At 37.0% G+C, this 14,407-nt stretch overlaps 1 protein-coding gene across 3 annotated transcripts in view; it reads left to right on the top strand.

Moving 5' to 3' along the window:
- Positions 1-14,407, top strand: part of HIBADH (3-hydroxyisobutyrate dehydrogenase) — a 93,765-nt gene that overhangs the window by 75,022 nt on the left and 4,336 nt on the right. For all 3 annotated transcript variants that reach the window (XM_015589390.2, XM_025046897.1, XM_015589391.2), the window contains exons 5-7: positions 4,144-4,277; positions 6,065-6,141; positions 12,938-13,094. In XM_015589390.2, the coding sequence (XP_015444876.1) occupies positions 4,144-4,277; positions 6,065-6,141; positions 12,938-13,094 (368 nt within the window). The remainder of the gene's footprint in view (positions 1-4,143; positions 4,278-6,064; positions 6,142-12,937; positions 13,095-14,407) is intronic.

The raw sequence follows: 14,407 nt of genomic DNA, 5'->3' as shown, positions 1-14,407 counted from the left end.
TGTTTATATAAAATGAAATATGCCTTGGTTTTGTGTATTACTACGATAAATGTGGGAAAGTAGATATAGGTAAACTTGAAAATCCTAAATTATAGACTTTCAAAAGCTTAAAAATAAATGATAATTTTGTTTAATCATCTCACTTTATAGATTAAAAAAAAACTAGATCAAGGAGCACTTAATGACTTGTTAGAATGACAACTGCTTTGTCTGTAATTCTTGGCATCTTGTGTGTATCTCTATGAGAGCAGCTATTGCACAGCATGGTAGTCATTCATTTCTTTGCTCTTCCCTCCATCATTGCCTCCTTCTCTCTCTTTGAACAAGTACTGTACTTACTGAACATCTCTTATGTACCAGAAACTGTGAATATAAGGCGAAGGAGCCAACAGAGTCACTGCTCTCATGGAGCTCATTTTCACTTGGGGAATACAGACCAGAAACAAATAAATACAGGCGTTGAATTAAACAGGTGTTAGATGATAAGTGCTGTGAATAAAATTAAAGCAGGAATAGGAGATGGGGTGACATTTTAGATTGTTAGATTGGTCAGGGAAAGCCTCCCTGAAGAGATGAATTTTGAGAAGAAGCCTGAATGAAGTGAAGGAAACAAATCCTGAATATACAGGGAAAGAATGTTTCCGGCAAAAGGAACAGCAAGTGCAAGGCTTTGAGATGAGAATGTACTCGACCTGTTTCAGGAACAGCAAGGAGGCCAGGGTGGCTGGAAAGCAGTGAGGAAGAGACCGAAGTGAAATGAGCTAGGAGAGGCAGCCAGGGGCCACATCATACAGGGCTTTGTAGGACTTTGGATTTTATACTCAGGGGATGGGAAGCTCTTAGAGGCTTGAGAATAGAGAAGAAACATGAAGTAGATTTATGTTTTAAAAGGATCCTTTGGCTGATGTATGGAGAATAGACTGGAGGCAAGATCTGAAAAGAGACCAAGTAGGAGGCTATTGCCATAATCCAGGTGAGAGCTAGTGATGGCTCAGTACAGGGTGGTGGTGATGGGTAAAGAGAGAAACGATGGGGTCACAGTTGTGTAACTTCCTGCAAGCAGGGACTTCAGATTTTCACCTGTAACCCCAGGGCTTACCACAGGGCTCCATTCTTAGTAGGTTAATTTTGTTGAATGAATAAAACCAGAGAAATGCAAAATTCTTGTCCCTTTCCCATACACTATGCTGCCATTGGAAGGTTATACAAGAGGTCCTCTCTGTCATCTTAACATTGTTGGCTATGGATCACTTTGGTATTTCTTAATCTGGGCTAGCCTGGTTCAGCTCAAGCCAACTGATATTTAGCTGGAGAGGCTAAAATTATCCTTGAGAAGACAACGGCTTAGATAACTAAATAAGAAAGGACTCAAGATATTATATAGGTAAAGGTAAAAGTCGCAGTTCACAAACTCAAGTTATAAAGTGGTAAGGCCTTACATTTAAATGGCAATTGATATTTTACAGCATATGTTCATATATTTACAGCCGCTCTATGAAGTAGTTAGTAATGCTTTCTCCACTTTGTACACTGAGACTCAGAAAAGTTAAGTAATTTGTTTATAATAACAGCCAGCAAGTGACACATCCCCCAAACCAGATACTTCATCTCTGGATCCCTTACTCCTACCATGCTGATAAATTTACTTACTGAACAACCATCTGTTGGGTGTGTCATGTACCATGACAGCTAATGAGAATGCTGACATAAACAAGATCCCAATGCTGACCTTGTAAGAGCTTATCGTGTGAGGGAGGAATAAGGGAAGAAATCAAAGGTTTTAATAAGGTGCAGTAAATAGAGTAATAGAATTAAGCACTGGATATATTTTGGTTTTGTATATACAATTACTAAAATATAAGGAAAAAATACATCTCTCAATATTCTTGCAGCTGCCTGAGTGTATAGTTCGTGTTCTTCGATTTTGGGAAGTGGACTTGAATTAAAATGGCATGGCAGTGTAATAAATTTCTTTCTTTATTGTTTATTATTGACAGACATAAAAATGTATACAACATCAGAAATCCATAAGATGTCTACACAGCTTTAGAGTTTCAGTTTTCTGGATGTTATTTTCTAAGCTCAAATGGTTACATTTATTTTAGGATAATTTAGGTCTTGATTTTGCCTTTGCAGTGGGACTAGGCTTAATAATGTTATACGGTCAGAGGAATCTGTATAGAAACATGAACTAGGTTTGGTCTCAAGGAATACAGAACTCTAGAGTTACCCGGGTCAGTCAGGCCCTTACATTGGAATGTAGGTTATGATAAAGACAGAAATAATTAATACCACCACACTGAGAGCAACAAAGAGTGGAAATACCAGGAACCTCGGAATTAAAAGATAAATTATTTTTTCTTTTGTGGTCTTCTTTTGCTTAAGTAACTTATTTCTTCATTTTGAAATAGATGTTTGAACGAGTGAGAAAGTATACCTGAGACTAACCAGCTGAGAACCATTGTCAGCACTAATTTTTCCTTCCATAAATGACTATTTATTACAGACTGCTATTTAGCAGCAGTCTGTAATCTGGATACAAAGCTGTTGACCTGTGGTGGATAGTGCTGGAATTGTTTGTAAGCGTTGACTTAAATTGTCTACTTAATTTCTTTAAGTCAGATCAACAGGATTAGAAAAGTAAAGGTGCTTATGTGGTTTGAATGAAAGTGGCCATAGAAATTGAGAAAAATAATTGTAAAACGTTAATGATCTACCGCCTTGGTGAAGTAAATTGGAAACTAAGAAAATAACTGTCACTTACACTTCAACATTATCAGAATGTTCAAATGACACAGATTGGCTAATTAAAAGCATTTGTCATAATTGGCTTTTTGTACATAATCAATTCCAAAGTGTGTCTGATATTATGAGACAATGTAATTTAACCATACATGTGAACATCCCAGGCTTTCACAACATGTGGGCACTCCCTCTTCCAAAATTGTTTGGCTACCATAATGCTGACTTCTTTTGCTTTTAATAATTAGTTAAAAATAGCATGAACTGTGAAATAGAAAGGCTACTTGATTTGGCAATTGCACAATATTCACAATTTGAATGAAATAGGGCTCTCCTCGCTTGGGCTTTTTATGTATAAAAACTATATATTTTATTGAGTAAATTAAATTCAAAAGTAGGCCATTACTTGCAGCTTTCTATTCTAATGGCCAGATTTGATACATAGTACAGACAATTAGGGTTTCTTTATTCCTAGCTGTACTATAAAATAAGTTGTAAAAGCAAAAATTCTATTAATATAGCTCTTCCACATACTCTCCTGGTTTTGAATAACAAAACTTAACTTGAAAATTATGAATTAAGATTTCTCTAATACTAAAAACAATACTACTACTCTTGGTTTTGTTTTATAGTTAATAAAAATTCAGATGAATGAAGCTTCCCCCCTTTTTTAGGACAAGTCTAGGCCATATTTTCTGTGCTAAAATAGAAGTTTATTCAGTCATTTCAATTAATGAACATGCATCAAATCTTTGTTAAAGGATACTAAGGAGTGGCCAGAGCATTGTCAGAGCTTATTTCTTCTTCCTGCTCGTATCACTAAGAATGAATTGCCCAAAAGATAGGTAGCAGGAGGGAAAAGAGAAATCAGATAATACTGGAAAGTGTACATCAGAATAATCAGTCTAAATGAGCAACCATTTTCTTTACCTTAAAAAGACTCTTAGAGAAATGCCTACTTGTTTATCGGAGAAAGAGCCAGGTCTCTCTCTCCGTAGGTCTCATCTGTAGACAGCATGCAGAAAGCAAGCAGGTGAGCCAGAGACCCCAGGCAGTAGACCCCTCCGCTTGTCCCTGTGCTGGGCAGGACCTTTTTCATATACTTTCTATTATTGAATAGGTTCCTTAGGAGAGTAAGAGATGCATGGAAATAATAAAATTCACACTCCAAATTCCCGTATTTGTCATGCCATGATTGTGCTAAAATATTTTAAGGTGAATTGAGAGTTCAACAGCATCTGTATGTCTCTTTTAGTTTATGATTAACCTGCATGATACTTCCAGGAGATACTTAGAGTATCTTAAACATGCCTGACATAAATGTAATTTGGAAGCAAGATGTTTTCATTTGGTTTGGGGATTTTCTCTAATTTACTATCCCTTTACCCCCAAACCATTTAGGTGTGGGAGCTGCTCGGTCTGGGAACCTCACGTTTATGGTGGGAGGAGTCGAAGATGAATTTGCTGCTGCCCAACAGTTGCTGGGCTGCATGGGCTCCAACGTGGTGTATTGTGGAGCTGTTGGGACAGGGCAGGTAATAACTCCACACTAATGACCCTGACTTGATGATGGAAAGTCAGCTCATGTTCATTTCTCTTTCCTGACCATATTCTTATTTCTCCTTACTCTCTTCAATCAATGGATTCTTTGTTTGCTCAGATTCTCTTAAATTAATTTGGAATAAATTAATTTTCCTTCATTTCTGTTGGAATTAAGCAGACATCAACCAATTAACTTATTTTAAAAAGATATCAAATGCCATCATCCAGATTTTGACATCATCCCAGTGACCACTGAAATCATCCTTAATACTGCTATTTGTTCAGTGTTCTGTCTGTATTGTAGCCAACTCAGTGCTCATGACTGAGTTACTCTCATCAGCCTTTTAATTTTGTAATTACTTGCTACAGTTCTATCAGCAGTACCGTCAGGTAGAAGTAATCTATGTACTTTAATCTTTTTTCTTGAAAATGAAATAATCTTCATTTAGAAATATGTCAACTTTCTAGTCAGAGATAAATGACAGCTCAGAACTCTGAAATCAAACTAGTTGTCCTCTTTCCACCCAATACACACCCACTCACACTCACTCCACTTAATGCTTTGTCCTGGTCACTGGTACCCTCTTGATCTTATTTAAGACTTTGGTGTTATCTTAGCTGTGTCTGTTGTCTCCATTCCCGTGTCCAGTCAGTCTCCTACTCATTGGCTGCAACAACATGCTGTTAGCCATTAGTACGATCGGAACCGCTGAAGCTATGAATCTTGGAATCAGGTTTGTTGAATAGTACATTTTCACCTACTAACAATTTTTATGGGCTTTCCTATTTGATTTTCTAATGTTGAGAAAAATGTTCATGAGAGATAAATGAGTTGATCCAGGAACATTTTGAAAGTACTTCATTATTGGACTTTAATAGACTTTGCTTATTTTCTATCGATTTTGCTTCAGTGGCTCTCCTTGTTGACTGTCTTGTCCATTCCACACATTACCTGACCCAGTCTTTCCCTTATTATCTCACACCTTGTTTGCTGCTCAGAGGGCCTCATGGGTCTCTGGATGCCAGGTTCACCACTCTGCCCAACACTGTAACCAAGACCAGCTTCATCAAGATGCTCATATCATCCCCATTCTGAAACTTTGAATAGATCCTTATTTCCTATCATGTCACATTTTAACTCTCTACCCTCCTTACCTTTCATAGCTCTTGCCTCAGTCTTAACTATCAAATTTCTCACCATTTCTTAAAATACATGCCTGAGTCAGTTTTCTTACTGTTCTCAAGAACACGTCGTGCCCTTATGTATGTAATCCCTCTTATATATTTACTTATACCCCTGCTCTCCTCCTTTCTCTCTCTTGCCTATTTAAATCTGCCTGGCCTTTGAGAAATAGTCTCAGGTTCCAGTTCCTCTGGATCTTGTTTCTCTTAATTTACCACTTAATTGTTGTTTGTTTGCCGCCTCTTCATTCAGTGTTTTTCTTCACCCAATTAGAACGTGAACACCTTCCCTTAAAGAGCGGTCATGTCATGTAGATCAGGGGGACTTCTCTGTGGTGCAGAGCCCACAGGAGCCGGGCCACCACTGCGGGGTTCTTGCCTGATGGCAGAACCCTCCCACCAGCCCCAGCACCTGCCTGGGAGGGCACGGTCGGCTCAGGGAATCGTGCGGCACCATGTGCCTGTCCCCATTTGAGAGAATCACCTGTCGAATGCTCTTACTTTTAGAAAGAAGCATGTGGAATTGGGCGAAGAAAAATTTCCTATAAGTTATAACTTGAAAATAAAGATATTTAATATATACTCATTTTACTTTCAGGCTGCAAAGATCTGCAACAACATGCTGTTAGCTATTAGTATGATCGGAACCGCTGAAGCTATGAATCTTGGAATCAGGTTTGTTGAATAGTACATTTTCACCTACTAACAATTTTTATGGGCTTTCCTATTTGATTTTCTGATGTTGAGAAAAATGTTCATGAGAGATAAATGAGTTGATCCAGGAACATTTTGAAAGTACTTCATTATTGGACTTTAATAGACTTTGCTTATTTGACGACCAATAGGACCCTGGAGAGCACGAGCGTTCTCTGCCACGGCCATAAAGTGTGCTGCGCCGTGTGTTGGAAGTTACATTATCCTTTTTATGTGGGAGCTCCATTTGTTCTATTATGTCGAAATGCAAGGAAGGCTTTACTATAAAATTTAAACATACTTTGGTGGTGTAGGACAAATTTGTGTAAAACATGGTTTTAACATACAGAGAATTCAAGTGTTATGCTACCACGTGACTGGTTTTATGTATCTATTTAAAATATAGTCCCCAAAATCTACACTAAAAGGGCTCTTGGTTGCTTATTCCGTGGATAAGCTGGATGGCATTCATACAGCTGCAACTCATCTGCTTAACTTCATTTTAACTTGCCTGTGGTTGTGTCACTTTACATTAGGACAAATTTTTTCATTAAAATAAAATGACATTCATACTTTGCTTAAACTGTTTCAGGAGTTTTGTTTTTCCTATGATGATGATAATCCTTTAGAATGCTTAAGGTCAATGTCTTCATTTTAACCTTTAATTTTTGGTGTTAGGAATGCTAAATATGATTAATCACCTAATTATTTTTTAAATGTTTTTTAGTTCACGAATGTAATAAATATATAGTTCTTTCTTTAGAAAATGCTTAATGAGCAATATGTTTTATTCGGGGTTTTTTTGTTTGTTTTTTTTCACACTTTCCAAAACTCCTTAGCAAATATGTCACAAATAAAAGTAGTGTTTCATATCACAGCTTCTAATAAAAGCAATGAAAAGAGCCAAAGTACTTGGGATATTTTTTAAAACACAGTAATGGATTCACATTTCCTCTTAATTACCATATCAAGATGCTGTTGTTTTATTGAATTGCCCTTGTCTCAGATGTTAAACTATCTTGACCTATTAAGTTGTCATGTTGTAATTGAGATAAAAGAGGAATTTGCTTTGCATCAGTGCTAATTGGTTTATCAATATCCTGTACCATTTACATTTTAAAATTGAATGGCCGTACAATGGTAAGCTTAGCATATCTGTACAAAGCTTTAAAGAAAACTGTTGTATATATATGTAGGAAGCTGTTCAGTGTTCTGTCTGTATTGTAGCCAATTTTAGACTATGGGTCACTTATCATAATTGAAACACTGGTTACTAGTAACTTGTTTTCATGTCCATCCTCTAGACTAATTTCATAGAAGAAGAAAATGTAAATTTCTGGAACCAAAATTGCATAAAGAGTTAATTGGTGTTGACAGTAGGATTAGAGCATTAGTACACATGTGCATCTTTAGAATTTTATTTTCATTTTTCTGGATATAAAAGAATATATAGTAAAAAAGTGAAAGCCTAGATGAACCCAGTTCATGTTAAACTGAAATTTCCCTCATTATTTTTGCCAGTTTATTTTATATTCTGCTTCTTACCTTGAGCATCACTGGATCAGGATGCTCCTTAGGTATAGCGATGCATCCTCTGGCATTTCTCAAATAGTTTTTCTAGCAAAACTCTTATTGGATGAGCATTTGCCATTCTAAAATGAAGTTTTTTTGTATGGTAAATGCTTGTGAAAGTCCAACTTCAAATACCAGCTAATAAAGAATAGTATGAAAATCAGTTGAATCAAATGAATAAAATGTATACAATGAAGAGTATACATTGGTTGCTAGAGTAGGTTTATCAAAGAGAAAACGAAAAGTGATAAATTCTAAATAGATATGTTAAAAGCAGAAGCAATACATAGATGTTCTCTTATTGTTGGCCTTGAATCACTATGATAACAGTATTTAGAAATATGAAACTTTTAAATGTTTAATTTTTAAAAAATGTTTAATTTTTAAAACACTATATACATTACTGTTCCTTATATCCATATCTATGTCTATATATCTATATCTATCTATAATAAAATGTCTGAACACAAAGCAGGAACTCACTAGTTTTACTTAACTGTTACAATGATTTATACATTTCTTGTGCTTCAGATTGTTTTAGTGAATTGCTTATTTTCATAACATTAGGCTTTTATCAGTGTATCTGATAAAGATTCTCAGTGGTTTGAAAGTCCTAAAAATGATTGCTTCCGCTATTGTCTTTTCTTCATGGTTTACAGACATGGTTTAAAATGACAGGATTGTTCTCTAATAGAGTATAGAGAGCGGCCACAATTTATTGAGCTTTACAAGGTGAAAGAGAAAATTGGCATCAGCAAGCATAAATTCCCAAGTAGTAAATTCCCACAAAGTAGTACAGTATCAGAGTGGTTCAGCCACATTTATATTCTGTTCACTCGGAAGTGAAATTTTTTTAGAGCATTAATGTCAATGTTTACAAATTGAGTCACCTATTCCTATGAAGTGATCATTTCTGATTAATTTCATTCTCATAAGTCAGTGTTTTTTTCCCAGAACACTGATGTTTCTCTTTTGTAGAATAGAATAAAATCTTACAGTTTAGAAACTCTTATTTGGCCCTATGATCTTTTACAGTGAGTCTTTATGGATGTTCGTGAAATTTTAAAATGCTATAAAAAAGTAAACCATAAAAATATTGGTATACAATATATTTTTGGGTTCTTTTTTATTAGGCCTTCCTGCCTTCTAACTGGGTTCTGGTTAGGATTCAGAACGTAGCGTTAAGGCGCAGAAAGCGCCCTGTTTGCGTCAGAGCGTTTGTCCTGTGCGTTACATAGGAACAACGCTGACGACGTTGTTTTGTTGTTTTGTTTTTATTTTTGTTCCCCTGGGAGTCGTTTTGTTGTTGTTGTTGTTGTTTCAAATATTGGTATAAGGAGTTATTTGCATTACTAACAAGTCACAGGCCCCTCCAGCAACAACCATATTGTCTTCTTCCACCAAAAGCTTAACAGCTGAACTTCTGAAAGGCTGTTTAAGATAAAAACTTCCCCACAATAATAATTTTAGGTTCTTGGCTACTGCCCTTAGATGATGTTGCCTTTTTATTAGATGATGACTAAGGCCTCCGAGTGGCACACCCTAAAAGATAGAGAAATAGCAAAAGGTTTGTAATAAAAGTTTGACCAAATTTCTTAATAAACTGACAAAATGCCACCATGTTGGTTGAATGGCTATTAAGTTCATTACCCACATGACCCAGTGAGACTCAGGATGGTGAGAGTTTGGGTGTCTTGCTGATGCCTGCATTTCAGCTCTGCCATATACTTAAGCTTTTCTCATCTATAAAATCACAAAAATAATAGTATCTATCCGTAGAGTTGTTGTGAAGGTTAAATGAGTTAATCCATGTAAATCTTTTAAAAAACAGTTTCTGGCATTTAGTATGTGCTCAATACATGGTAGTTATTGGTTAGTATTCAAATTGAATTGTACTTTAATGTTTTTTCTTCATGCCACTTCTCACTAGATAGCACTGTATATTTATTTGTTTATTGCCTATCTTCCCAACTAGAATGCAAGCTTCATGAAGGGGGATGGCCTTGTCTGCTCATTGCCATATCTTAAGAACATACTTGACACACAGTAGGCACTAAATGAAGATTTGTCAGATGGATGAGGAGAGGAGAGAGGGAGGGAGGAAGCACTTCTGCCTCAGGTCAAAGGTATCTGGGTGTGTGTCTTAACCGGCTCACTCGCTCCTGGAGGGCAGGCACAGCCTCAGCCTCTTAGCTTGTGGTCTCCCTGGCTCTAAGCACAGCACCTGCACATGGCAGATCCGTGTGAGCATTGGGGAATAACCGAGTGAGTGGCTGAAATTGACAAGTCTCAGATGTTTCATCTCCAGAGCAGTTCCTGCGATATAGTCATCTCAAGTTTAGTGACATCATTTTCTTACGTAAAATTAAATAGTATAGATAATTATAGAGAATATAAAGTGAACAAACTTTTTTGGCCCTTAAAAGCCTCAGTTATAGCAAAGGCAAACGTTTGGATTCTCTTTAATTTTTTACAGTTAATGCATCATTTTTACTTCTCTCAATAATTCATTTAAAATTCTTATGTATTAAAAGGTGAGTAGATTTGACACAGTGACGTTTATTTGAGTTGCATTATGTATGCGGTCAGAGCAATGAATTCATTGTTTATATCAGAGAACATTCCAGCAATTGTAAAGCCACATGCATGCACGCGTGCACCCTCGAACCACATCCAGTGGCAAGTTATTATGGGGACTGACAGACTGTCATCCTTTTGATGGCTTGAGCTGTATATCTCCTGAACAGCAATGGGGCTCTTATGCAGAAAGTATCATATGTTCCCAGCCAATTTACAGGGAAACAGCAATAACATTTTATCATGGTTGAGAGCCCAGTAGCTGCTTCCTATTAAACTTGCCCTTTCAGATACCTGTCTTGGATTAATTTGTTGATTTCAGATGGAAACTCAGTCTTCTCCAGTGAAGCATGACGTTCTAGGATAGACTCTCTGAATGACAATTACTGTGTATTCTAGCTGGTTTCAGACCATTACAAGCCTTGGGCACAGTGGAAGACAGAGGACTTCAGTAACTGATTTTAATATCATGTCTAATTTTAACTGTCAGTTATGTATGTGCCAATGAGAGAATCCTCAGAAAGATGAAATGTAAAACACTCCTAACTTGCTCTTTTTAATGATACACTTTGCTGCAGGGTGGGAGCAGGGAGGAAAGTGGAGAGGGAGTAGCCATCCCCTAAAGGGACTCGGCACAGTGGGGAGGCATCAGATTGAAAGTGAGCACGTACAACTGCCACCTTGTTTCCCCGTGTGCCCCTCAGGATTCTTCTAAATAGTAATATGTTCACCAAAAAGGGTTCCATAAATCAGTGCCAGTATTTTTCCTCAAACATTCAAGAAAAAATGAAATTTAGAGTTTTACAAAGGATGATAAGCTTTGCTCACCATTTTGGTATTATATTCAGAGTATGAATTTCTTTAGCAATAAAGACTGTTGTGAGGTACTATTGAGTATAATCTGGTAGATTATGAAGAGGGGACGAACTGTCACTTTAAATATGATAAACCATCTTAAAAGAAAATCTAAATTAAGAAGCTCTTAAATTATATTTCAAATGGAAGGGAAAAGCAATGTTTTGGGGTCTTTAAAAATATTCCCTGCCCATGGAATACATTAGACACACACAGTCTTGAACATTTAGGCTTAGCATATTTGCAGTTACAGCAGATTGATTAATTGTGAATTTGTGATTTCACTTTTCACAATTATTCCCTAAACACATTGGCTTTTTCTTTTCCTAAGTCATCTACTACAATAGCATACTGATTGCCTAATTTTATTTAAAGGGGAAAGAAGGTATCAGTAGCAACTGCGTATGTAATAAACAAATCTGATTGAATGAATGAAACTGTTGGATTTCTTTCTAGCAATCTACAATTGAATGATAGCCAGTTTAGAGTGGGTCGTCTATATGTTATAATCCTTAGTAAAAACCACTTGTTATAACATGGCTCACCATATGAATTTATATGGTGAATTCAGTTCAACATGACATGTCATACAGTGTTCCTTGCACTGTAGCTACTCCTTAGAAAGCCTGGTTACGTCACAGTTGTGTTACATGATAAATCCAGACATATCCTGGCTGTTAGTCCTAGCCCTCTGTCCTAGCATTGGAAAAATGTTTGCTGGTCATGATATTCAAATTTGGAAATAAATAGACATATTTTGAATACACAAAATAAGAACTTAAGCATGACAAAATGCATAATTTGTTTAACAGATATATGTGTCTCTTTTCAATCTTTTTTTTTTAAATTCTGGAAGAGATTGGTTTTAAGAAAAAGCAAGTTTTATTTGAAACTTGATTCAGTGATACTTGGCAAAACTGTGCTTTTCCAACTGCATTAAGATACTTAGAATCAAAGTAATATCAAAAATTTTGATTCTATTTTTTTTTTTCTGGGTCCACATTGAACAGCCGTTTATGCCATCAGCCCAGTGATAGAACAAATGATGTTTCCGCTTGGGCAAGCTTTGTTTTATCAGGATCAGTAACCTTATCAGCAGTTGACCCAGAACTATAATGCATGTCTCCGAATAGATAGCATATGTCACAACTCTGTGCAGACTTGCTTCATAAGCGAGATTGTCTAATGAAGATTTAATAAATAAGGAAAAGTTTGCAGCAAGGAATGTCTTCTAATGATTACTTCTCTTAAGCTCGTTGTACTGCTCATGGCTCATCTCTTGCATTATTCTCATAAAAGCTAAACGAATAGACGTATAAATGCGTCCACACGAACTCACATGATGCATAGTGGATCTGTCCATATTTCTTTCTGAAATACATTGCTTGTGAGTTAAGAATGTAGCATTTAGATGATCATATTGCCTTAAGGTTCTTATGTGACACATAATGTCCAAAAGACTAGAAAACTCACGTGTGTGATAAACCAACAACACTTTTACGCAATTATGTATTGTTTCTTAAAAGTAAAATACTGCAGAAGGTTTTTTTCTCAGTACAGAATGTCCTGGCTCAGAATGGTTTAATCACTGGCGTTTCCACCTTATAATTTAAGATTGGATTCTTCATTCTCATCTATCTGCTTTGATTTTTGAAGACATATAATAAATGGAGAGAGGAAATGGAGCATCCTCATACATAAATAAGCCACACATTTTGACATTTAACATTGTACATTTTGACACTTAACATTTCTTTTCTTTGACCTTTGACAGGTTAGGGCTTGACCCAAAACTGTTGACTAAAATCCTAAATATGAGCTCAGGACGGTGCTGGTCAAGCGACACTTACAATCCTGTACCTGGGGTGATGGATGGAGTTCCCTCAGCGAATAACTATCAGGGTGGATTCGGAACCACGCTCATGGCCAAGGTATGGTAATGCAGAGACTACCCAAGAGAAGTGGGGGAAATGTTTAATGGTCTACTTCCCTCCCCCTCCCCTCCCCCTCTCCCCCACTCACTCCCTCCCCTTTTAACAAAACATACTCTATCCTAGAAGGCAAGATTGCTAAAATAATGATTCGTTTACTCACTGGAAAGGAGCTAATTAAAACTTAGCTTAGATAAAAATACTTATCTGTTCGTTTTTCTTCCTGGCCTTTTCAGATGGGAAGAATGGGCTGGGGTTTTTCTTTTGTGTTTGGGTTTGTTTATAACATGAGCTGCTGAAATTTTGTTCTTCGTCATAAATTTACGTTAATTTACCAAGTCCTTAGAATGAAAGCAGTAAGATTTTTCTGATGGTTGATAATACGTTGACTTTGGCTGTACACACCACAAAAGCAGCGAGGCTCCTTTCTCATGATACTGAATTTTGAAATATGTCTTTCTGCTTTAAGAATATATATGTGTTTATGTATAAAGACATTTGAAAAGCAAATTGTCGGCCTCCTCTCATTTGCAATCACAACTTTAGGAAATATTTTATAGATGGACAGACTTTCAGATTTCTGCACAGAGCTTATTTCCTTCCTGCCCCGCCCCCCCAGTTGACTTTTCTCCCCCGATTACAGAAGTAATAATGCGTACAACTGGATGCCATCCTCGGCTCGCTTTCCTTCGTTCCCCGTGGTGTTCTATTCATTCTCCTTCTCCTGCGGCCTCCCGCTCTGCAGTGCTGGCTTTGTTTGGGGACTCTCCACCGTACTGTCCCCTCCTCCGCCACTACCAGTATGTCGGCTGAGCCCCATTTAGATTATACTACGTCAGCCCTAACTGATCTTCCCTTTCATCTAATCTTTTCTAGTTCATTTTCCACACCATGGAAAAGAGTTGGCTTCCTAAAACGTGAAAACTCGATTGTGTCTTTTCCTAGTTAGTCTCTCTCATGGTTTCCAGTTACTTGTAGCTTAAAGTCCATCTCTACAAGTTGCCTTACAAGGCCCTCTGACCCGGCCTCTGCTCGCCTCACCAGCTCAGTCTTGCCTTCCCACTCCCCTCTCTGCTTCAGCCACGCTGAGCCATTTCTGCCTCTTGTTCTCTGTCACTTGCAAACTTCCATGCTTGCTGTTCCCTCTGCCTGGATCATTCTTCCTTGCCCCCTCTACTCCAGCTTCTGGCACAATACCTGGCACATCGTCAGCATACTTTAAATATTTATTGGATGAAGCAATGTTTAATGTTTCTTGTTTTGTAGTTTTGTCTCTCCTCATGTTTCATTTAAGAAGCTATTTATTTTTATAC

The sequence above is a fragment of the Pteropus alecto genome, unplaced genomic scaffold (assembly GCF_000325575.1).
Source record: "Pteropus alecto unplaced genomic scaffold, ASM32557v1 scaffold21, whole genome shotgun sequence".
In the NCBI taxonomy this organism is placed as follows: Eukaryota; Metazoa; Chordata; class Mammalia; order Chiroptera; family Pteropodidae; genus Pteropus; species Pteropus alecto.
Note: the sequence above shows the minus strand (reverse complement) of the source record. Positions and strands in the feature narration are given on the sequence as shown.